Raw genomic sequence first — 26,450 nt, 5'->3', positions numbered from 1 at the left:
CCCTACAGCAGGTAAGTGGGTGGGTTTTGCAGCTGGACTATGAGCACCCAATGCTGTTGGCTGTAAGGACTGGGGGCACCACTTATTCTTGGACCCCTGTCATTGGTGGCTACGTGGCATGGGTGGAGCCAGCATTCCTCAGGCCCCTGATGTGGGCAGGCGAGGAAGCTGCACAATGGACATAGCAGTGTCAAAGGTAACGAATCTGCCACCCCACAGCTGAAACAGTTGAAGTTAGACTTCAGGTATGTACCCTGTTGTACTGTGGTAATGTGGGCCTAAGCTGTTGAAATGGGCCCACACAAGTCTATGTAGGTGGAAAGGCACTCAAAGTCTGTGGATCCCTTATGCCTGTGCCTAGGCAAAGGAGCTGTGTCTACCCTGAATTCCTGGCTTAGGGGAGCTGACAGATTATTTTTTCCCCATTTGTTAATCTGTTCCCTCTCCAAGGCCAGGAGACCGGCTCAGGGCGCGTGACGGGTCCTACTTCCGGCCCAGGGGACTCGGCAATTGCTTAAGCCGTCCTGGACCCACTGTAGAGCAGGGAGCAGGGAGGTAAACAGGAGAGAGGTTTTTCCCTAAGGGGGGTGTTTTTGATCCATTCGGTAGGCCAGACACAAGTACTTATCTTTCGCCGATTGAGGGCTGCTTCTCACTGGTTTTTGATGGCCAAGTAGACTCTCTGCCGCTGGTCTCTCCCAATGTGGAAAATGCCTCCTGAGCACCTCTGCTTACCTGCCTCACCACGTACCCTGAGTTGATCTGGGATGAAAGACTCCGGCTCCCACTAGGTCAGGTCTGGCAACTCCTTGCTGCTTCCAAACCGTCTCTCCCTCCTCCTCCCACTCAGTCTGATTCAACTTTCCCTTTGAAGTTCAGCTGCTGGATTGTCATATACAATCGATTCACTTGTTTGTTTGGGTCTTTGTTGTAAGAGGGGCCGCCAGAAGTGTCCTACTACTCTGCCATCTTGCCCCCACCCCTTGCAGCCATAGCGCTTAACCACTGTCTAGGACTCTATTATTCCAGTCTTTTTGTAACCCCATCTGCCCTCCATCCCAGCTCAAAAGTCTGAGAAACTCAAGAATCACAGATATTATGGATATTTAACATTTTTATTTTCTTGAGTTCTAAAGAAAAGTGGTACCCTAGTGGTGCAGTGGTTAAGAGTTTGGCTGCTAACCAAAAGATGGCCAGTTTGAATCCACCAGCTGCTACTTGGAAACCCTATGGGGCAGTTCTACTGCATCCTGTAGGGTCGCTATGAGTCGGAATTGACTCGACAGCAACAGGTTGAGTTTGGTTTATTTTTTTTAAAGGAAAGAGAGGAGTGATAAATCTCAACATTTTTACATCTTTAATTACAAACCATTTCATCTGAGCAAATGCATCTTAAAGAAAATGCAGCACAAGAGACAGTATCTTTGTTATTAACAGTAGTCTACTAGTATTGAGCTGCTTCTGAATTAACTCCTTGCAGTTAGACTCACTGATTAGGAATCTGCACAGGTGACTCCAAAGTGATTAGAACTGCAGGTGTACCCATTTAAAAGCCTATTCGAAATCCAATAGGGAGCACATGTTGTTTCTCAGGTGAAGAATGCCTGCCACAGATGTATGACAGAAGGCAATCACCAGAGCAGAGTGGAGCCAAGACTGGGGAGGGGTGGAGTGTGTGTGTCTTATTTATCATCCTTTACTTGGAAGCAGAGGCGGATTACCCAATAAGCAAGGTAAGCACAGGCTTACCTGTGCTTACTAATCTGTAGTGAACAATTTCACATTTTTTCACCTCATCAAATTTTCTGCTTCTAGGTATGGCTGGCATGTCTCTCTCCCAACCCCACAGCACCTTCCTACAGAATCAAAGCCTCTTTTCAAATTTACAATCCCTGACAGGGATGGATTACCCAGTAAGCAAGATAAGCACAGCCTTACTTGTGCTTACTTACTAATCTGTGAACAATTTCATATGGTTTTCACCACATCTGAAAGACATGTGAAACTGTTCACACAGATTAGTAAGTAAGCACAAGTAAGGCCATGATTACCTTGCTTATTGGGTAATCCACCCCTGCTTAGGAGAGAAGCGTCCCTCTTTGCACCCATGACCTTCCCATGGAAGACCTGACACCACTTTTGCAGCCTGGACCTAAGAGCACTTGCTGCCTTGCAGGCGTTTTCTGATTGCTCTGTGTTCTTTTTTACTCAGAGCACATATGTACTGTCACCTCTGTCTGTAAAACTAAGCCCACCATCTCCTAGGTTTCAGCCAGAAGAGTAAGCTAGGAAAGCCAAGACCAGAAAAAAAAGGACTTTGAATGTCTGTTTTAATGTCATATTCCCTTTTTTTTTTTTTTTGTTCTCCTTTGTTACAGTCTTTTTTAAAAATTCCACTGCCTCAGCTATCCAGAAGGAAAATTTGAAAAAAAAAAAAAAAAAGAGCTTTAATCACACAGAAGCAAGAGCTTTATAGGGCGGCACCACTCCCAAAGCCAAGGGTATAGAGGCCTTAGTAACTGAAACAAAAGCAAGTGTCAAGGGGAAGATGGACCACAGAAAGATTCTTGGCTACTCCACTTCCAAAGCTACACACTGAAGCTTTGAGAGGATAGCCCTTGGTTATGGGATGATGCATATTTGTGTTGTTATGGGATGGTGGCATACTTGTGTTTTAGCTTCAGGTAAGGCCCATGTACAATTTGGAAGAGTAGTTTTTAATGCTATGAAATGATAACACAACCACTCTACTCCATAAGCTTTTCCAAATGGCTGTGTCTTATGCACTCCGTATCCAAATCAGCTTATCAAGTTCTGGGCACTCCGGTGGATTCGTCCAAATAAGTCCCACCTCCAGTTCCATTTGATACATGTTCAGTGAATATAAATTTATTTTCATTATTATCAACCAAAGCAAAACATAATTATAGCCAAATCTGCTACTTCTCACCCCCCTCCAAAAGCATCCAAGTGTCAAATATTGAGGATGAATTCTCTCCAATTGTTAAATGATTTGGACTCTGCTTCAAAAGGTTTTGCCATAGCCAGAGGGGTAACTGTACAGTAGTGTGATTTCTTAACATAGACACATGCATTCTGGCCCCTTCACTTACCACATTAGGAGACCAGACATAGATATTCTAACAGCACCCTTATTGCTACCCCTACTCCCATCATCCCCCCAGCTGCTTCCCAACCATCTTGGAACACCTCTCTGTTAATTTCACCTTTTATAATATCCTAATTAAACCAACAAACACATTGCCATCGAGTTGATTCAGACTCATAGCGACTCTATAGGACAGAGTAGAACTGCCCCATAGGGTTTCCAAGGAGGGCCTGGTGAATTCGAACTACTGACCTTTTGGTTAGCAGCCGAGCTCTTAGCCACTGCACCACAAGGGCTCCAATACCCTAATTAGTGGCTCAAATTATGGATAATATTGCAAAGAATAGGAATTCCAGAACACTTAATCGTGCTCATGTGGAACCTGTACAAAGAGGCAGTTGTTCAAATAGAACAAGAGGATACTGCCTGGTTTAAAATCAGGGAAGGTGTGCATCAGGGTTGTATATTTTCACGATACTTATTCAATCTGTATGCTGAGCACATAATCTGAGAAACTGGACTATATGAAGAAGAATGTGGCATCAGGATTGGAGGAAGCTCATTAACCACCTGCGATATGCAGATGACACAACCTTGTTTGCTGAAAGTGAAGAGGACTTGAAGGACTTACTGATGAAGATCAAAGACTTCAGCCTTTAGTATGGATTACACTTCAACATAAAGAAAACAAAAATCCTCACAACTGGACCGATAGGCAACATCATGAAAAACAGAGAAAACATTGAAATTGTCAAAGATTTCATTTTACTTGGACCCACAATCAATGCCCATGAAAGCAGCAGTCAGGAAATCAAACAACTCATTGCGTTGTGCAAATCTGCTACAACAGATCTCTTTAAATGGTTAAAAAGCAAATATGTCACTTTGAGGACTAAGGTGTGCCTGACCCAAGCCATGGTATTTTTAATTGTCTCATATGCATGTGAAAGCTGGGCAATGAATAAGGAAGACCAAAGAGGAATTTACGCCTTTGAATTATGGTGTTGGCAAAGAATATTGAATATACTATATACTGCCAGAAGAATGAACACATCTGTCTCTGAAGAAGTACAGCCAGAACACTCCTTAGAAGCAAGGATGGTGAGACTTTGTCTTATGTACTTTGGACATGTTATCAGGAAGGATCACTCCCTGGAAAAGGACATCATGCTTGGTAAAGTAGAGGGTCAGAGAAAAAGAGGAAAACCCTCAGTGAGATGGATTGACACAGTGGCTGCAACAATGGGCTCAAACACAGCAGTGACTGTGAGGATGGCACAGGACCTGGCAGTGTTTTGTTCTGTTGTACATATGGTCGCTATGAGTTGGAACCAACTCACTGGCACCTAACAACAACCAGTTAGTAGCAAATCAACCTCCTCTGCAGATAAATTTTGGAAAGTAACCAAGTCTAGTGAGGAAGGAGGCTGAATCGAGCAGGATTATACCATTTGGGGTGGAGTACAAATTATGACTATATAGGGAATGGATCAATCTTCTCATACTGTGTATAATTTTATTCTGAAACCAATTACTAAAGAGAAGAGGCAAAAATATTTTAAACAGACTTCATCATCAGAAAACATGTACTTCCTATGGGGAACATAAGTCCTGATAGACTTTGTTTTTTGAAATATATTTTATTACTTTTAGTTATTAGTGTTATCAACTACTCACCCTTCTCAATGGCAGTTATATTTAATAGGTTGACTGTTCCTTAGCAAATTTAAGCTTTTCTGATGTTACCTCAAAACATGGTTGTCAATAGCTTTCTTCTTACCTGCTCAAAAATAATAGGGGTGTTGTACAAGGTTAAATGACCCCAGTTGCCAAATGAGTTTGGCATAATTCAGTTCAGAGAGGCAGGAAGCCACCATGACCAGTTCTGAATGAGGATGACTTGCACTGTCTGGATCCCATTCCACAGGTACTGAATCCCCAAACACATCTTTTAAGTTGAAGCAGTTAAGCAATCCCATAGCCTAAGAAAGTTAAGACAAAATCAGTAAAGGAGAGAATATTTTGCTTCCCTCTCCCATTAGTATGGAGCATCATTTGCCCCTTCAGGGGCTTGTTTGGATCAAACCATAAAGGAAAAGTAGAAGACAGAAAGAGCTCCTCAGGGTGACCCTCTAGCACACATCTTAAACCAGGCTGGGGTGGAGAGATCATTTACCCCAGACCTCTGACTCATATTCTAGCTCCTGGCAGCCAGGAGGGCAGATCTAAAAATGCCCTCTTCCTTCATTGACTAGCTTGTGTTGGGTCACAAGGAGGTTTAGTTAACAATTGGTCCGACCCTCTCCTAGCAAACTAAAGCCAAGAAGTAGCCTGTCTAAGGCTGCCCGTTAGTCAGTGGCAGGGCTGGGAGGAGTGTTCTTTTTCACCGGTCAGCATCATACACAGACAGGAAGACTTGGCTAACTGCCGAAAATGATTTTAAAAGCAGCTTGAGAGTGGATCAGCAAAGGAGCTCTGTGGCTCAAGATTTCCTTGCAAAGGACAGCACCAAACCTCCCAGTAAAGACCTCTGTGGTAGGAGAAGAATGGAAAGAGAAGTACAGATAAATTTATTTGTTAAATACTGATTTTACAGCCATTTCACCTTAAGACCATGTTAACAGGTTTGTGGGTTAGGGCAGGTATATTAGGGTGGCTTTCATGGAAGAAAACAATGTAAATGATGACTGAAACAGAATCTTGTCTTAAAGATATTCTCTGCTACAGCCAGTAGGATTTTTTGGTGAGGGGCTGGGTGCTCTGGGGTAGCACATAGTAATGCCACAGTCAGCTATAGCTCTGTTGATAACAAGGACAAGGAAGAAGAGTCTTCATGAGTCCCAGAGTCACTGGTAGAAACTGAGCAACATGGAGAGAAGTAGGCCAATTCCAGAACAGCTCAGGGCAGGACATTCCCTCAAGGCCCACCCTCAGTGTTTTTTCTTACAGGTCATCTTCTTTCTTCCCATAGGTTTTGTGTTGCTTTGTTTGTTTTTAATTTATGTTGTAAATCTCTGGCTTTTCACCTTCTGGACAAATGATTTTCACTGGGGGAAAAGCTGCAAGTCCAGGTGCTCCATGCCCTTTGTCTAATCAAGAGGCACATCTCCAAAGAAAAATGGCAGCACCAGCAGGATCAGAGACCAAGAGATCCAGAGTCCACTGAAAGTCCCAGGTCCCCAAAAACAGTGCTGGCCCCAGCCAGGGGGACCATATCCACCAGACATTCTCTCCAGAAAAGTCTCACATCTTATATCAGCGTTTTTCAAACTTGTGTTAGCAGCAGAACATTTTTGTTCTTACTCAGAACCCCTCTGTGTGTGATGGGGTAAATGAAGGTTTTTTGGGGTAGGGGTAAGTTTGAGTTGGTTGCTGTTAGGCTAACTACCAAGCTCTTGTTTTGCTGAGGGAGAGACATACACAAGCTGAAAGCAGTCCTCAGTCACTCGGGACAATAGGAAGGGTTTTTATTTAAGAGGCCTTTGGAATGAGAAGAAGGAGCAAAGGGATGAAGCTGTCAGCAGGGGAAAGGACTTTTAGGGAGGCAAAGTTGGTAAGTTGCAGTTTTGATGAAGCTATACTGTGTGGTGGATGAAGTAACGCTCTCCTCCTTTTCCCTAAGAAACATTCAGTAACATCTACATTACACCCAATATTTTTGGAGTTGGATTTTGTACTGGGGATGCAAGGATGTGCCAAGCTTCAGGGGAGTGTTGGGCAAGGGCAGGGGCTGCCCAAAGGGGTCTGTTGCATCTAAGATACATGTAAAACAGATGCTCTAGTTCATGCTGGAGCAGGCTTCCCAGGGCCCTGCCCCCTCTACCCTCCCTCAGATCCCAGGTGCCAGGAGCACAATTTAAAAACCACTGCCTTAGGCCACAAGAAGCCCTGGTAGTGCAGCAGTTAATCACTTGACTGCTAACTGGAAGGTCAGCAGTTTGAACCCACCAGCAGCTCCATGAGAGAAAAGACCTGGCAATCTGCTTTCATAATGATTAAAAAAAAAAAAAAAAAACCCATTGCTGTCGAGTCGGTTGCAACTCATAGAGACCCAATAGGACAGAGTAAAACTGCCCCATAGGGTTTCCAAGAAGCGGCTCGTGGATTTGAACTGCCGACCTTTTTGGTTAGCAGCCGAGCCCTATAACCACTGGGGCAGTTCTACTCTGTCCTACAGAATCGCTATGAGTCAGAATCGACTTGACGAAATACAACAACAACAACAACAACAATCTTAGGCCACAGTGGAAGAAAGGTAGGGGGGATATTTTGTCTCCTGTAGGAGACTGGGCAGAGAGAAGAATGAGAAAGCAAAGTCTCTAACTACATGGAAGAGACTTAGTGTGCTCTTGGTGAAGGGTGTGGCTCTTCTGTATCAGAGTCCGGGCTCTTTCCAGTTCCCCTGCCTTGAGAAGGTATCTGATAAAATTCAACATCCCCTGCGCCTAACCAAATCATAGACTTCAAGTTTCTTCCCAATTGTTCTTTTGGAGTCATTCCCAGACAGAGGAGGCTGGCCACGGAGAGCCCAGAGCCTTGATCTCTGCTGTCCTCCAAGTCCCAAGTCTGTGCAGGAATTTGAGGAGGGAAGGAGGTGTAATTAGGCAGTGATTATGTCCCCGTGACTATCAGTCAAGACCAGGCTGTTCCAAGAGTCCTGCTTGGAGCTGGCCTGCGGCGACTGGCTAACAGAAGCAGCGTAGCCTTGTGGGGAGAGCTTCAGAGCCGAGAGGACCGGGTGGATGGAGGGCCCATGGCCAGACATCGCACTGACTGAGAATGTCTGAAAGCAAAAAGCAAGAGATAAAGTAAATTAAATTACTCCTGAGGGCTCAGGGTGTCACTGAAGAGGGGAGTCCCATTACACAGAATTCCCCAAGATGGCTCCAACCCGTAGAAAGGGATAAGAGGTCTCCTTGTCAAAGGACAAGTGCAGGACAAAGGACCAAGGATCATTTCTCTCTGTTTTTCTTAACCCCCTGTGATCTTGGAGGCAAGAGTCTGGGTGACTCATCAGTTATTTCTGATGTACAATACATAAACAGATTCAGTAGGTTTGAGCCACCAAGTGAATACTCTGGTTTTTCCAAAGGGTCTGATTGGTACATGAGACATTTTGTACAATCTGATTACCATCAGTTCTCCACTTCGAAATAGAGATGCCTTTCTCCTCACTCAGAGGGGGCTCCTGACTTTCCTGATTCTACAGGATCAGCTTCCTATTCATCCTGACAGCAAAAAGCTCATTAGGACACTGGACCTCCCTCAAGTGAGTGCAGAAGCGATAAGAGTGGGCTGATAACAGGAGACCATGACAAAGCTTGGGAACATCCCGATCCCAAATGAAGGGAATCACAGAGGGAAGGGGGTAGGGGAGCAGGGATGCCACCATATCATCTGTAAGAGGGAATGAGGGTACTGCTGATTCAGCATCTGGACCTACATTGGAAAGTGGGACCCACCGTCATCCTTCATTAAAATGGCATCCTGCCTCCTTTGCCATGAGACCAGAAGAACTGGATGGTGCCCAGCTACCATTACTGAACATTTTGATCAAAGATGCTGTAGAAGAATCCTGATCAAAAGGGGGGAAATGCAGAACAGAATTTCAAATTCTCATGGAATCCAGACGTTCTGGAGCCATGGAGGGTGGATGAACCTTTAAATAAGATAATCTTTAAACCTTAAACCAAAAATATCCTCTGAAGTCTCCTGAAAACCAGAAATAGTTTAGCTTAACTAGTAAAGAATGTCTGTCTTAAGCATTGTGCTCTTTTAAGATCTATCTATAGGGGATCAAATTGGCAACATTAACTCAAAAGATTAGATAGGAAACTTAGGGGGCAGTGAGTTTATGTTAATGGGGGAGGAACAACTTGGAAAGGGAGGGTGAGACTGGTTGTATAACTAGAAGAATGTAATCAATGTCACTGAATTATACATGTAGAAACTGTTGAATTGATGTTTGTTTAGCTAGGTATATTCTCAACAGCAACAACAAAAGTAAAATAATTATAAAACACAACAGCATCCTACCTGTAACCTCTTCACCAATCCCCCAGTTCACCCACCCACCCTGTGCTCTCCAGGTGTCCAAGCCTATACCCATGCCAGGAGGGTCCTCCTTCCGTACCTCCTCCTGTTAAAACTCTACCCATCCTTCAAGGCCAAGATCAAACCACCCCTCACTTAGGAGGATAAACTTGCCTAGAGATCCCCCTCATCTGCCTCCTGCTGCCTCCTACAGCCTCCTCTAGCCCCAACACACACCATCTGATTCAGGTTGTAGTTGTGTGCTCTCTCTCTTCCTGCCCATCATACTGTGTGCCACCCTGACATCCCTGTCCTGTGTCTCCAAAGGTCTTGGCATAGAGTAGCTGCTGAAAACGTATGTTGAAGTTGTGTGTCCAAAATCATTGTAGCTTGATAAAATACCCTTGTGCAGACAGCCCACGGCCTCAGGTGAAGCCCTAAGGGCACTGAGCAGCTCTGCAGCTGAGGATTTTCAGTTCAGCTGGTACAGCTCAGAGCCTGCCACGTGCTGGAGGCCTGGCAGAGCTGCATGGTGCAAAGCTACCTGTACTAAGTCTACTGCCCCACTCAAAGTCCTGCCACCCTTGCCTACAGGGCATACCTGGGACATGGGGCTGGTGTGCCCGTAGTGAGATGACAGCCCAGGCTCTGTCTTGATAGGGCGCATCTCTTCACTGCTGCTGGTGGTTGCATTGTTGGAGTTGCTGGAAGCGTTGCTGGTGGGAGGAAGGCTCTCACTACCTGAAGGACCTGGAACAAGGCAGAGTCAGGACACCCAGACCAGGGGCAGGGACAAATGGATGGTGGCCCTTTGAGACAGCCTGAATAGATCTGTGCTAATGGCTTTATTTACATTTGCTGGGGAGAGGAGCAGAGGTCCTTTATCAGTGTAGGGCAACAGTTCTCAAAATGGGGCAGAATACTAGAATTCTTTTTTTTTTTTCAAATGGCAGGCTCGCCAAAACTTATCCCAAACCCTTGAGGCTACATGTGTTTCAGGATTCAAAATTTTTTAGGTTTTAAAATGTGCAAATACTGTATATTACATAGTACCCCCAGCAGGATGAGAAAATACCCTGTAATTAATATATTAATATTTCTCCAGCAAAACGTGAATATTCATACTAAGTGGGATAAAATAAAGACTATAAATAGCTTCCTATCTGTCCAGATTAGGTGTTGCTGCTGAATCTAGCCTTCTGGGTTTGGAATTTTGGAGAGGGGATTATGGACCTGAAGAATGATATGCCTGTTCTCCCTGTGATTACTACATCTGAAGAAATGTGATTACCCAAGGGTGGAAGCAGGAAGACCCTGAAAGTTCTAGTAAGAAATACGACTGCCAGAAAGAGTAAGTCATTGTGAATCCTAGAAAAGTAAAACTTTGGTCATGTTCTCAGCAGTGGAAAAGGGCAATTTATCTGACTTTGTCATGCCTTAAATTAGAAGATAAACTTTTTGTCAGATTAGCTAATTTATTTTCTCTGCGATTGTAGCATTTACCAGTCAACTGTTTAATTTGGTAGCAGTACTAAGTAAGTAATGCTCTTGACTGGGGACATGAGCAGTCCTCATTCTCAATCTAGAAATTAAGAAAGTAGAGTGGTATTTTGAACAGATTATTGATCCTAAAGTCTAAAAACCTGGGTTTAATTCTAGATCTACCCATTAATAACTGTGTGATTCTGGTTAAGTCATTTGTCTTCTCTGAGCCTCAGTTTGCTCAGTAAAATGAGCATAACAAATTGGGTCTCATGGTGCTCTTATGAGGATCATTAAGATAATGTTTATGAAGAAGCTTCTTAAAGTAAAAATTGTTGTTAGTTGCTGTTGAATCAGTTCCAACTGATGGTGACCCCATGTGTACAGTAGAACTGCTCATTAGGGTTTTCAAGGCTGTGACCTTTGGAAACAGATCATCAGGCCTGTCTTCTGAGGTGCCTCTGGGTGAGTTCAAACCACCAACCTTTCTGTTCACAGTTCAGCAGTTAACCATTTAAGCCACCCAGGGACTCCTAAAGTACAAATAAAAACCAAAAAACCAAACCCATTGCCACTGAGTTGATGTAAAGTACAAATATATAATGCTAATTATACTTTGGATTGCAAATCTGTTGTGAACATAATTAATGCAACCCTGTCCTTCTAGAGCCCAATTAACTTAAGGAGAACTGAAAGGAATTGAGTACTCAGGGAAGAAGGAGCCTGTGACACTATAGATAGAGAGACAAAGCAATGTTGCTCTTTCCTTAAGGCCCTCAGCTAGCCCAGCTGGCCCACTGCGGTCTTTGCAATTGGCAATAATCAGGCCACAGTGTGAGTTGAGCCTAATTCAAAAGCTCCCAGTATGTCACATGGTGCCATTACTTTTTTATTTTGTTATTCTGTCCTGAAAAGCCTGGGATGAACGAAGTTATTCTGTCCTATGGCAGCCTGAGGTGGCCTATCTAGCCAAGAATACAGTATTCTCACACACTGAGAACTACTGAATTATTCATATAATCACACATATATCTTTTCCTCACCTGCTGATGTCTTAGATTTATTAAGGTTCTTAGGCTTCCGTTTTCTGGTTTGAATTCCCTCTTTCCGCATCGCAAGAGGCCTGGGGACCTAGAAGGTCACAAAACAATATATATATGGTTTTCCATTTGTATATAGTCTGCTACAGTATTTAAGCATACACATGCACACATACACTATGAGAAGGCAATATCTAAGCAATCACTCTACAAACTTTGAGCCTCAGGCTACATGAATAGGCCCTTGGAACACTCCTGTTGAGAAAGAAGTCAATGCTATTTAAAAAAATGTATTGCACACCTATATTATATGCTGGGTATTATACTACACCTTGAAGAGATAGAGAATTGAAGGCATAGTTCTTTTCCTCAAGAGGTTTGCAGGTTAGTGGGAAAGATAGACAAGTAGAAAATAACCAGACTCTGGTAGGTGATACGGGAGAACAAAGAAGAAACGCTGAACTCTGGCCTGGATTGGGGAGGAAGGGAAGTAGCCCATGAGGATATCAAGGAAGGCTTCTCTGAAGAGGTGACACCTGAGTTGAAGGGGGTTCAAAAGTAGATGAAGGATTTCAGACAATTGGAATAGTATGTGCAAAAGCCTTTAATTTACCATCCAAACCAGCAAACTGTGAAAGTGAAAAGGCGGTGCTATCAATAATTCTGCCAGGAAAATAGGCATAACCTGGGACAGTCTTGGGTGAGTCAAGATGTTAAGGTGCCTTACTTACAGCAGCTCTGCACAGCACTGAGTCTATCTGGAGCAAACAGTGGTATTTTCCATGGGTGAGTGGCAAGGGATAATACCAGAGACTGCCCTGAGGGCAGGTCCTGAAATACTGTCCATGGACAATATTGTATCACATCTGACCTCTCATAATCGAGAAATGACTTTCATGAATCATGCTCTTGATCCTTTCAAAGATGCCTAAACAAGTGTTCAGGGAGCAGGACTGCAGGTCATCTTTCCAATATTTTAAAATACTGTGCCTTACCCACTTTTGGTTTCTTTTAGGCCAGGCCAAATCTTTTAGACCTTGGTCTATGCTTGTTTATTGTGTGGAACTAATAAAGGCCACATCTGCAAATACTAAAGAAAAGCAATACTACATCAAAGATGTGAACATGGAATGGTTAAGAGAAATGCACTAGTGTAAGTGAACTTGCCTCCTACTCTTGCTAGGGAGTTCCTGGGTAGTGCAGATGATTAATGTGCTTGGCTGTTAGCTGAAAGGTTGGCGGTTCAAGTCCATCCAGAGGCACCTGGTAATCTACTTCTGAAAAATCAGCCACTGAGAACCCTATGGAGCACTCTTTTATTCTGACACCCAGGGAGTCACCATGAGTTGAGTCAACTTGATGGCAATTGGTACTGGTACTCCTATTCTGTTGAAGAGTCAGATGAGGCAGCATTCCCACTTCCCATCCTCATCATCTCACTGTGGCTCTTCCAATACCCTCCTATCCTTTCCCACCTTTGGAGGAAGGTATCCTCCCTTAATGCCTTGCAGGCCTAACTGGGCCCACTTGAAGCCCATTCTGACTCCCGAGGAATCTTGCCCTCATGTTTATCCCCACCCATCTCAGTATACTTTCAGACTTCTCCTAGTTCTTCTGCTAGAACTTCACATGTGCAGAGGTCATGCCTACCTTAAAAATATTTCTGAGACTGCTGCTTCTTAGCCAAATCCTATTGTCCTCGTACCTTTCATTTAGAAAGTTCTCCCCAATAGGTGGTAGGCCCCCTCCTGCTTCCATTGCTCCCCCTCCCCTACTGCTGTATACAAGGGCACCTCTACTACCTCTAAACATTGCTGACTCCCTCCTTCTTGAGTCCCATTATCAAATGACTCCTCTTGACACCATCTTCTGTCTTCCTTCTTTCTACTCTTCATGTATCTCCTTCCAAGCATTCTCATGGCTGGTTCGCTCTAAACCTTTTGATCATCTTTCTGTATGAAGTACTTTTTTTACTTTTAATTTTTTAAATCCATTAATAGTTCATGAAATCATTCTTATTATAAAAGATTTAAACATACTAAAGTATAAAAGCCTGATGTGATCCTTCATTTCCAATCCCTCACTTCCTAGTGTCTTTTCCAACTTTTTAAATCTTCTTTTTTAAAATACAAGGTTACGTGCAAACAAACAGATAATGATCTTTCCTTTATAACCTAAATGGGAATCAGACTACACTTGTGTTCTGGGTCTGGCTTTTTGCATTCAATGATAAGTCTTGGAGAACGTCCCATTTTAGTACTTGTAGATCTATCTCACTCTTTTTAATAGTTCCCTATTAGTTTCTTTTACCACTATCCTACTGAAAAACAGGAGCCCTGGGGGTGTAGCAATGAAAAACAATAGCTTCTTTAACCCTTTCCCTCTCAAACATTTTTTCCTTCTTTTTCACTATTACAGTGATTCAACAAACATCCTTATATACAATTCTTTGCAGATATAAGTGTATTTCTTATAAACATTTTTCATTATATTTTTAGCCTTTTTATTATAATAAGAAACCAATAAAAAGATGCTTGAATATTAAGTTAATAACAACTTCCATCTTACCCTACTACCACCAATCCTATCCCTAAGAGACCATTGGTGTTAACAGTCTGGTATGTATGCTTACATCCTCCTTTATTCTCAAACGTGTGTATACATACATATCTATACACGTATGTAGGTATGTATGTATGCATCCAGCCATCTATATTTGTGTGTGTGTGTGATTAATGCACCCCTTACTCCCAAATGGGGTTATACTATACATTCTACTTTGAAACGTGCTTTTTCATTACTCCAACTCAAGACACATAGCTCTTATTATTTTCCAATTTCTGCATAATATTCCACATTATGGGACATGCCATATTTATTAAATTCCCTTATTGGACATTAAGTGTATTTCTAGTTTTTGCCACTACAAACTTTGCAGCAATAAACAACTCAAACATATTTTGTAATGTACTGGCTCTTTTATCTTTTAATATGCTAGTTTCCTAAAAATAGAGCTGCTAGATCAAAAAGGATGTGTTTTTATCTTTACTATGTACTGCCAGCTTCATTTCTTGAAGAAGTAAATGCAGTAATTCACACACAAATCAGCAATATAGGGGAGCATCTTATTTCCCCAAATCCACACAGCACTAGATATCATCACACATTTTAATTTTTGCCAAACATGTAGGCAAAATCTCATGGTTGCTTTAATTTACATTTCCCTGATTTTCAGTGAAGTCCAGCATCTCAGCACATGTTTAATGGCTATCTAGTCTTTTGTGAGTTGTCTGTTCATATTTTTTGTTCATTTTGGGAGGTAGGGGGAAGACGGATTGGCATTTTCTTATTAGTCTATGGATCTCTTTGGTTTTGTTTTCCTTATTTTGATTTAATTTAATTAATATTTGAACAACTAAGACTTGCTCATGGACCATCTAACAGATACGAAGAAGGTACACCATGATAAAAGTTTCCCTCTGGCCCTTTTTCCCCAATCACCCTGTTCCTTTTCCTAGAGGCATCCTATGTTACCAATTTTTCTCATGTATCCTTCCAGAGACATTCTATGTATGTATATAAAGCAACTACATATAAATTATTCTTTTCCTCTTTCTTTATAAAAATGGCACCATACTATGTAAAATGTTCTTCACTCTACTTTTTTTTTTTTTTTTTTAACACTACATAATAAAGATGGTTCCAAATCAGAACATAAAGAGCTTCTAAGGAGCTTAGGGCTTCTTAGAAGCTCTTTATGTACTAGAAATACTAATTCTTTTTCTGATATATGTGTGTATCAGTTTTTACTTTCTTTAGGTGTCTTTTTCTATACACTGATAATAAAAATTTATATAATCCAATATATCTAACTTTTCTTTTATGGTTTTTAAAATTTACTTAAGGTCTCCTCCATCCCCAAGGTGAAGTAACTATTGCTCCCTCCCCTCCCCTTATATTTTCTTCTAGTATTTTATTTTACCTATTTAAAGGCGCTTTACATGTATTATCTTTAATTCATCTAAATTTACTTTTGTTTTTGGTAAGAGGTCAAGGTCAAGCTTTGTTTTTGTTTTCTAGATGAATATTCAGTTATGTCAATACTATTATTCTTAAACGGAGCCCTGGTGGCACAGTGGTTAAGAGATGGGCTGCTGTTAACCAATGTCATAAAACAATATGTGTACTGACTGTTTAATGAGAAACTATTTGTTCTGTAAACTTTCACCTAAAGTACAATAAAAAAAATTTAAAATTAAAAAAAAAAAAAACCCACAAGTTAAAAAAAAAAAAAAAGAGAGATGGGCCACTAACCAAAAGGTCAGCAGTTCAAATTCACCAGCCACTCCCTGGAAACCCTATGGGACAGTTCTACTCTGTTCTATAGGGTCACTATGAGTCAGAATTGACTTGATGGCAATGGGTGTTATTATTCTTAAACAAACTATCCTTTTATCTTTTGAATTGAAATGTCAACTTTGTTATATCATGTTACTATATATAGACTATTTCTGAGTCACCTCATCTGTAAAATGTGAATTAAGACTTATGCAATGTTAGCAATGGAAGACCAGAGAGAACTCTTAAGGTCCCTTCCAAATCTAAGTATCTTTGTTAAGAAGAAAAATATGAATTACAGTCTGAAGGAGAAAAGGTAAAAGTGAGAAATGAGTGATTGGAAAAGATCAAGGCAGTCACCCTGCCTGGTAGGAGCTTGGGGTCTGTGGGGAAGAGGAGTGGGATCTTCTTACCCCATGGAGCTTCATGTAGAGGCCACAGGCGTTGCACACGGGTTCGCCCTCAGCGTTGCGGCGCCACAGAGTCGTGGTGGTGGTCTGGCAGTTGGCACAGGAAAGGCCCACTCGGCGGGAGGCCGACTGCAACACAGGAAACAAACCGTCCAAGTCCAAGTCAAAGGCAGGCTTTCCTACTTTGCTACTTCACATGGAATGCCAGGGAGCTAGGCCTTCCTGAAATAGGCGGCAGGGTTAGTCATAATAGCCCCGTGTGAGAATCAGACCAGTTATAGGGCCAGATTCTCCTGTTACCTAAGCCACTCCTAGATGTGAATGAGAGTAGAGACTTCCGCTGCAAGAGAAAAAGAGTGAATTTGGTCACCGAAAACCTGGTTTCTAGTCCTAGCTGTGGCACCTGTTAGTCATTCGACTTCAGATGAACAACGAAGCAAACACGGTGCTGTTAGCAGAAAGCTTCGCCAAAAAGTAGAATTAACTTTAGCTTCAGAGGAGATGCTCCAAGGTGCCGGGTAAGAGTGGTGCATGGGGAATTATTGTATTCAAGTGTCATCAAGGTGAGGGACGGGCCTTGGGATCACAAGAAAGGGAAGCATCAGGGTTATGTTCCTCCCTCATATACACAAAAGCTAGCTGGTGTTGATCAAAATCAAATTTCAGTAGAAAAGAGCACTGGACCAGGAGTAAAAAACCTGGGTCCCAGCCCCAATTCCAGATTCTTCACCAGCTACAGGGCCCTATACAATCTGCTCAACCTCCCTGGGTTCTGGGTTTTATCATCTGAAAATAAGATAAATAACAGCCTCTGGGTTAACCCTCCTCTTGATGTGAATATAAGAGACACAAAAGACAATACTGGGTTGGGAACCAGGAAGCCTGAATTCTGGTTCCAGATCCGAAACTCTTATCTGTGTTACTGTGGGCAAGCCCCTTAGCTTTCCTGAGCCACAGTTTTTACTTCTGTATATTTAAGGGTTTGAACTAGATGGTCTGGAAAATCCTTGTAGCTCAAGCTAACTCTAAAGGTGTGAAAAATTACTGTTTCTCCCTACTCATCCACCTAACCCCTCAACCCATACTTTCTTTTAAAAAGTGTTGTTAGCTGCCGTTGAGTTGGCTCCTGACTCATGGCGACTCCATGCACAGTGGAAGGAATCACTGCCTGATCCTGTGCCATCCTCATGCTTTGTTGCAGATCAGACCATATTGATTCACAGGGTTTTCATCGGCTGATATTTGGAAAGATCACCAGGCCTTTCTTCCCAGTCTGTCTTAGTCTGGAAGCTCCCCGGACACCTGTTCAGCATTATAGCAACATGCAAGCCTCCACTGACAGATGGGTGCTGGCTGTGCATGAGTTGCACTGGCTGGGAATCAAAACCGAGGCTCCTACATAGAAGGCAAGAATTCTACCACTGAATCACCACTGCCCTCATTTTTAAAGTGTAGGTGGCTTGAATTCCAAAATTCAAAACCAGAGAAGCTCCAGATAACCCACTGAGGCAAGAGTCCTGAGCCATGTCCCAAGAAGGAGCCACAGAAGTGTGGCCATTCCACAGGCTGCTGGACTTCAGGAATTTGAGGGACTTTTCTTACCAGCCGGCGCTGGGGCTTGATGAGGGGCCGGTTGATGCCATTCATCTTGTGATAGAGGCCACAGGCGTTGCACAGGTAGTGTCCTGTCCCATCCCGCCTCCAGAGTGGGGTGGACATGGCCCCACAGTTGACACATTCTCTGCCTTCTGAGAAGTCATCAAACATATCTACTGGGTGAGAAATAACAGGACAAAAATACAGAGGATTAACTTCTTGTTTGTGTCAAGAAATCTTGTGTCTGAAAATCTAGAGACCGAAGAAATAATGCCTTTTTCTTGGAAGGAACGTTTCCTTGCAGGAATGCAAGATCACCTTGGCCTGCCCTCACATTTCCTCACCCTGGCCTCAACTCCTAGGGGAGTGGCTCAGCAGGCTGTGGTAGGAAGTGAACATTTTTACTCTCTGGCACCCCAGATGCAGCAGGGCTCTCCCAATCACGAGAAAAGGAAGAGAGTTGGCAGCGATCACTAGGGACCAGGGGCCAGGGCCAGACATCTGGATTTTAGTCCTAGATTCTCATTTAAAGCCTAAAGCCTTGAGGCTCTCCCCTAACACTGAGGTCTGTTCAGAACTTCTTTTCTCTCTTTTTCCCTTTCAAAACTGAGATCGTTTTCCCCTTTGAGTAAAAATATAACAAATATTTAGGAAAACTAGAAAATATTGGAATGTGTAAAGAAAATACAGATCATATATAACCCTAAAACCAAATATCACCAGTGTCAACATTTTGTTCTATTATATCCTTTGCAATGCTTTATATATTGGCATGTTTTTTCCTAGTTGAGGTCAAGCTATATACAATTTTGAGCCTGTGGTTTTCACTTAATACCAAAGCATTTTACCATGTTAGAAATTTTTCATAAACTCATTTTAAGGCAGTATAATATTCCATCATATAAATGTGTCCTCATTGAACTTTTATCATTTAACTACTATTTCTAATTTTTGTTTTATAAATATGTTCATTTTGTACACAAATTTTTACATTTCAAATTTTTCTTTAGGACATTCGCCTACAAGTAGGATTACTGAGTCAAACGGACTAATTTTTTTAAAAAATTCTTAATAATTTTCAAACTGCTCTGCCAAAAGGGTATACCAATGTATTTCATTAATTCATTTTTCCCATTTTAATATATCTGAAATAGAGATGTGTCTTACGCTGTATCATAGTTTAACTGGCAACCTTTTTTCTTGCTCATTGTTACACAAAATAAAGATGCATGTTATAAGCAATAAATTCGATTAAGTATGATAATTTACACTTCTATCAGAAGAAAGTTGTCATCATTTGTCACTATACTGCACTCCGTTAAATATCCTCCCCACCATCATCTTTATCTTCCATTTCTGTGGAATTTTACAATTGAAAATTCCATTCGCGTCCAATTTAGGTGCCCTTGTGAGATAGGCTGGGCCAGTTTTCTTATTGCCTATGTTCTATATACAGCCCGGCTCAGGACTACCAGAGCTGTCTCTGACTCCTGAAATCTTCTTCTTTTTTAAAATTTTACTGTGTTTTAGGTGAAAGTTTACAGCACAAATTTGTTTTTCATTCAAAAATGTTATACATAAATTGTTTTATGACATTAGTTGCAATCCCTGAATTTTCTGTCACTAAGCGTAACTGTCCTGGTCTCATATCTTTCTTGTCCTGTTGCCAGAGGCAAGGGTGATTTCTTCTTCAGAGAAGGGGTGGTGGTGATGTCTTTAAAAGCTCCTCGTCCATCAGAACCCAGCCCTGAGGTTTAAGGTCGCACATTTTGAGTGTCCTGTGGCCCAGGTTGAGAAGAGAATAGGTGCCAGAGCCCTGTCCTCAACTCTGGGTACATAAACAGTCATTTGCACCTGCAAACAAGTAGCTGTGTGTCTACACCAAGTAAACAATGTGCAGGTGTGAGGGGCTGTTTGCTCAGGTCAGAGAGCCGAGCACACACCAGTCACAAGAGAGGCTATTTTTGCACCTGGGTCATACTGAGAACCCTCCCACCAAGGTCAGCTAACTGCCTTCAGAGCTGCACACAAAATGGTGACTCCTGTCCACAGTTTGCTCCCCCAGCCTGGGAGGCGTGGACTGAGTAACAATCTGGAACAGTAGGATGGAAACCCCCTCCACAACCATATGCCCTCCTGTCTGTGACCTGTCAGCCCCTCTCCCCTCAACCCTAGACTCACCCATGAGGGAATTAGAAAGGTCCATGGAGTTCACAGAAAGGACTTCATTAGACAAAGTCCCCCCTTCACCGTTACATCTTCCATCATGGAAGCACTAGCAATATAGTTATTTTTTGGGTGTTTATAATAAACACTAGATGGCACTACAACCCCAAAATTGAACCAAGACACTAAAACCCTCTCGAGGACTTTTTAGATCATCTAACCAAAAGGTCATTGGTTTGAATCCACCGGCTGCTCCCTGCAAACTCTATGGGGCAGTTTACTCTTTCCTATTGGGTCACTGTGAGTCAGAATCGACTCGATGGTAACGGGTCCAAACCTAGTGTAACCCTCTTACTCTTTTTTCTTTATTATAGAAAAATTTAAACATATTCAAAAGTGCACAGAATATAAAAATAAACTCTTAATTACCCATAATCCATCTCCCACCAATTTGTGTCCAATTTTGTCTCATCTATACCTTCATCTAATTTCCGTCATGCTCAGTTATTTAGAAAAATCTCAGTCATTCTATCATTTCATTCATAAATATTTCAGTATATAGCTCTAAAAGATAAGGACTCACAATTTTCTCTTAGAGATTAGCAGACAATTTTATTTTCTGTATTCAGATTTATATAAAGAAGGCCCCACAGACATAATCTCATAATTTATTCTTCATTTTTGGAGGGGTGATTCCCTTTTCTCTTTTTATTGTTTTATATGTGAGGACAGAATCTCACTTTAAATAAGCTGCCCCAGCAATCTTTAGGGTCTCCTCTCTACAATTACTCACCTCACAGTGCCTTGAGAAACTCCTTCATGCTTCCTCAAAGAATGGATTATACATTCAAGCAACTATTTTACTGGCCAGGTAAAGGCATTGGAAGTTGGCAAATATGTATTTATCAGCAACAAATATTTACTGAGCATCTGCTACTTAAGCACTCCAATAGATGCCATATGAGCTAAAAGGGAGCCTTGCTCTCAGAATGTTAATGATCTACTTGGGCGAAATGGGCCTGAATATCAATAATGAGTAACAATATTACTCAATTCATTTTCAGAACACATCGTTAACTGAGTTAGAGACCTGGGTAGCAGACACTTCTTGGCTAGAGTGTAGAAGTCTGACCTAGGCCTTGAGCTAGATCAAGTGTTTTAATAGCAGCCAAAGGAATACTCTGGACAAGAGGTAAAGGCCGTGCTTCATAAAGACTTCCAGACAGACCCAGCCATGTCTACCTGCAGCCCACTACCACCTCTAATCTGCAGACGTTTCTACCACAAAATCTTGCCATCGAATCTGCTCGATGAAATGTTACATAAAAATTTTAACTGATTATTACAAAACTGTGTAACAATAGAGAAAAATGCTTATCCCCAGCCCAATAATATTAAATGAAAAATGCAGCATACAAAATGGCAAATACACTGTGGTGGTAGCTAATACTATCAGGAGGAATCATTGTGAAGATAGTTAAATTGAGCGGACTTTTAAAAACAAAACAAAACAAAACATTCTGTAATGTCATATTGCCTACTTTAAAGAAAAATCTGGAAAAAAAAAACAAAAACAAAATCTGATCACCTCATGCAGCTTCCAGTCCACGATGAGGAAGGGACTATTTTGTCTTCTTCCACCTGACGTGTATTTTTCTAACCCTGGACTGAAGAATGGACAGCACAAAGTTCAAAGCTTGCTGCTTTAGCACCTACCAGCAATAACATCCTGTGTGGACCTTGTGAACAACCACCTCCTATTTCTTCACTGGAAATGTACTGGGCTGAGCTTCCCAGCTGGCAAGTGGGCAGGAGCAGGGTAGAGGGCACAGCTCTGACATCTGATTTATGAAAGTCCCACCCAGTGCTGGGCATCATGGGAATTGGTCCAGCCACTTAGTTGGCAGTGGGGATCCAACTCTCAAAGGTGAGTTAGCATTACCCTACATTCAGAGAAAAGACTTGTAATAATAGTTGTAAAGTACTTTGCAAATAAGAGGAAAAACTTACAATAGCTGCAAAGTGCTTTGCAAACACCAAATGAGATAACAATGATGGATTATTGTTAGGAGGCAGGGGCTGGAGGGGCTGGGAGGGAGTGGAGAAGACCAGGGACAAACCTTTGTGCTGGGTTATTGGGGTGGGGGTGGAGGGTAGATAAAAGAACTAGGAGATTTGGGAATCTGACCTTTTCTCAAACCACTGGGGCCAAGATCAGAATTGCATATAGCTCTCAGAACTGGCCAGCAAACTTGCATCAAGGTTGACAGTTTATACTTCTGAGGTCTCAATGGGAAATATTAATGATAACTTTAGCAATCAAATTCACAAAGTTAATTGTGTCCTAATCCCAAGAATGGGGATTTAATGCCTCCTTTTCATCCATGCCCCAATTTTTGAAAAAATGGAAACAAATTCAGCCTGATTCTCCAGGTAACCAATTTAGTATGCATATTTCTTGGAATTAAGACAACTACTCCCACCCAAATGCCTGAAAGAAAAATGTAGGCCAGGCGGTTGAAGGACCCCAACTCTGACTTCCCCACAGAGAATTGGTGCGATCAAGAGTTAAAGACTCCGACCTCTCCCCTGACCTGCTCCTTCCATCTTGGGGAACCCACCCACTGTGCTGTCTGCCCAAGGGACATCAGCAGGGGTAAGCAAGTCAAGGCTGGAAGAAGGAAAAGTGGAAGAGGAAGGGTGCAGAAAGAAGTAGGAAGAAGGAAAGACTATCAAGAGAAACAAGAGACAAGATGCCAGGGTCACGGTTGGCAACACCCTCTGGGCACAGCCCTAAAGTTGGATTTGTCCCAGCTTCTAGAGAGAAAGAGGACTGAATCAAAAGAAGACTTCCAGGTGGCTGCTCAGGTTGACAGACACTGCCACTTTCTGTGCCAGCCTGCCTGGAGTGTGCCATGGAGCCTGGTCCTACCAGGGCAGCATCAGCTCTGCTACAGAGGAATCCCTTGGGTCTCCACTGTCTTGAGGGGCTTCCACTCCACTAGGGAGACCTGAGTCTTAAACTGAGCCCATAGTGGAGAGATCCTACCCTTCACCCTCAGATGCAGTTTATCCAGTCTTATGCCATTGTTCCTGTGGAAAGTACTGCAACCCCGACTTTTGCCATGAATCTGCTATACCTGCCCTTGTAGCAAGTGCTGGACAGAGAGATATATTAGTTAAGAATGAGGTAAAATCTCTCCCCAAAGTTGTTTTGATTTAGCTGGGGTTACAAAACAAAGGATTATAAGGTGACAAGTTGTGATGCTGCCTGAGCTTTTATCAGTAGCCCCCACCCCCTACTCCCAGCTGCATATCTTCAGCTGTCTAGATCACTCTACAATCTATCTGGGAAGAGAAGACACATAAACGTAATAAAAATTACCAACAAAAACCGAGAAAGGCCCATGCCCAGTGCAGCTACTCAATGCTACAAAGGAGAGCCTAAGGTGACCCAAGAGGGAAGGTTTCTTAGAAAAGGTAAGACGTGAGCTTAGACAAAAGAGCAATGAGGAGGGAGAGGGCCTGCTGGGTGGGAGAAATAAACACCCAAAGGACCAAAATGGAATTATAAGGGCATCAGGAACAAATCCCTAGGCCCATCCAAATGTCCCCTGCTGAACCCCAGCCCCACGTCCCAACCAAAGTTCACAGAGATTGTGCCTGGATTTCCTGATGGGCTGGGCCAGGCCTGATCTGTCACTGGGCTGGCGCCTAGATCTGGGGCTTGAGTTGCAAACAAATCCTGAGGTTTTCCTGGCAGCCTTTGAGCCTTTGGTCTTCTGGGCTTTGTCAGGGTTGGGCAGATGCCTGAGACAGGAGGCTGCTGAGGGGAGGAGAAAAAGCTCAAGCAGTACTCAGACTGCAGTGAATTAAAGCACTTATTTTGGAAACTCCTGCAGATGTTGATCAGAAGTGTACCACCAGGCCTTGCTAGAACTGCCCTGGGGAGTCCAGGGACCTTGGTTTCTGGGTGCTAAAAAAGGAACAGCGACATTTACCTAGGAGTCTGGCTTTAGACCTGAGGTGGGTGTTAAAGAATATGACTCAGGTTAAAACACACACACACACACACACACACAAACACAAACAAGCAACAGCATTCTGAAGGGAATAAAAAGAACATAACAAAACATCAAAAAGAAGGAGAGGAGAGAGGGAGAGAGAGGGAAGAAGAGAAAGGAAGGAAAAAGAACTTGTCCAAAGATGAGGTTGAAGAACAAATGATAAACTGGAGGAAAATATTTATAGCACATTCCAAAGAGTTAATAATCTCTAATAAGCAAAATAGTCATCCCTGGGTGGCACAAATGGCTAAGCGCTTGGCTACTAACCGAAAGGTTAGTTGTTCAAATCTACCTGGAGGTGCCTTGGGAGAAAGGCCTGGTGATCTCCTTATGAAAGATAACAGCCATTGAAAACCCTATGGAGCACAGTTCTACTCTGACACAGGGGGTTGGCATGAGTCAGAATTCACTGACTGCAACTGTTTTGTTTTTATATGAAGAGAAGTTTTAGAAATTAAAAAGAGATTTTAGAAATGACAAAAGAGATGGAATGAACACTCCCATAGGCAACAACATCTCTGTCATCAAAAGGATTGTGGAAGAGTCAATCTTTCCTTTCCACGGATCATTCACTTCTCCCTTGAAATTCTAAAAGCTCCCAGTTTTCTACCTTGGTACCTACCTGCATGATTAGGTAAGTGGTCTGTGCTCAGTAGGGTCAGAACAGGAGGTTGGCCCAGGAGAGGGTAGTAGCAATAGATGGAATGTTAACATGGTTTAGCAAAGCTAGGTCTTGCCCAGGCCACAGAACTCGTAATCTGGCCCAGAGCCCCACAAGCCTTCACCATCTTGGTGGGGGCCCTTTCCTTTCCCCCAGTGACAGTAGCAGGCAGTGTCAACATGAGTAGTTTAAAAATCAGTACATAAAAGATAGTTTAGGGTCACGATATAACATGTTAGCTGCAAGGGCTATAAGAAGTCCAGGGCCACATATATGCTGTTTTCCTACCTAAGTTAATCACAGAAAACTTTTTAAGACACATCTTCAGAACGCCAGTTTGCAAAATGCTTTGTAGACTTCATCTTTTTGAAGATGAAGTTTTGAAGACTTCCAGAATCCCCAAATTTAGGGATAAAATTACAGCATAAATGTTTCTCCATAAAATGCAGGGTCACTCACTCACTAACTCCAGAAGAAATTTCTCAGTGCTTTACGATTTACATTTGATTGTCAGCAATGATTATATCATAGACCTTCTGTTTTGTGTACAGTCAGGTCCATGAAGGATAAAGACTGCTGTGTTGCTATTAAAAGTACTATGGTGTTAGGCACGAAGAATATGACTGCCTTTGCTGCTTCTGGAAATTAAACATATGTGGACTCTCAGAAGATGGTCACTATGGTCCCTTCCCACCTGTGATCCAAGGGCTAGGATACCAATTTTAAAAGGAGCAAATACTCAAAGATTATGTTGTGTTTTAAAGTTTTATTTTTAAAACTTTCCATAATGGTGATGTTTTGCCCTTATAACAATGAGTTTTTTACAAATACTGTTTTGCCTAGTTGTCTCCTCATCCTCTTTTAAGTTCCCTTGGTGTTCAAGGAGGACCAGTCCTGGGCCCCTGTCCTCTCCCTTCTTCCTACCCATAACCCTCAAGTATCTTTCATTGTGGGAGCTAGAAACAGTCACGCAGAGGGAGCCAGGGTCACTACAGGTTGCTGTGTCCACCAGATCCTCTGCCCTCCAGAACCCAGCCCCCTTTACCTGGGAACAACTGGCTCTCTCTTTTTTTTTTTTTTTTCCTACCATTTGGGACTCACTAGGATGATCACATAATTTATCATCCAAAATGGAACACTTCTAGTGAAGGGGGCATATTACCAACTATTCTGGTACAACGTGCTTAAAGCTGAGACATGTGGTCACCCTCGAACTGGCCTCTGAATGTGAGACCTACCTTCCTACAAACTTACTCCCTTTGCAGTTGCCTTCACTTCCACTTTTCTCCATTATCACCATCTGACAAACAGCCAGGCTGACTTAACAGCTCCTAGACAAGCCTTCAGTACAGATCACACCTCAACATAAAGAAAACAAAAATCCTCACAGCTGGACCTATAAGCAACATCATGATAAACAGAGAAAAGATTGACATTTAAGAATTTCATTTTAAGAAGAGTCAATCAATGGATGAAAACAACATCAAGACAATGAAAGAGGGAATAAACGGCATAGGTATAGAACCTTCTAATGGAGAGGAAGGCAAG

The 26,450-nt window shown here is 42.4% G+C and overlaps 1 protein-coding gene across 2 annotated transcripts in view; it reads right to left on the bottom strand.

The window, feature by feature from the left end:
- Positions 1-7,412: 7,412 nt before the first annotated feature.
- GATA4 (GATA binding protein 4) overlaps positions 7,413-26,450 on the bottom strand; it is a 72,304-nt gene continuing 53,266 nt past the window's right edge. Inside the window, exons 2-6 of one of the 2 annotated variants that reach the window (XM_012557225.1) lie at positions 18,015-18,184; positions 16,416-16,541; positions 11,668-11,755; positions 9,744-9,892; positions 7,413-7,892 (exon numbers count right to left, since the gene is read on the bottom strand). In XM_012557225.1, coding sequence (XP_012412679.1) covers positions 7,710-7,892; positions 9,744-9,892; positions 11,668-11,755; positions 16,416-16,541; positions 18,015-18,184 — 716 coding nt within the window. In that variant the 3' untranslated portion in view covers positions 7,413-7,709. The remainder of the gene's footprint in view (positions 7,893-9,743; positions 9,893-11,667; positions 11,756-16,415; positions 16,542-18,014; positions 18,185-26,450) is intronic. The other variant, XM_004382207.1, reaches the window with a different exon arrangement.

This window comes from Trichechus manatus, unplaced genomic scaffold (assembly GCF_000243295.1).
Source record: "Trichechus manatus latirostris isolate Lorelei unplaced genomic scaffold, TriManLat1.0 scaffold00091, whole genome shotgun sequence".
NCBI lineage: Eukaryota > Metazoa > Chordata > Mammalia > Sirenia > Trichechidae > Trichechus > Trichechus manatus.
This window is presented reverse-complemented; position numbering and strand designations above follow the sequence as displayed.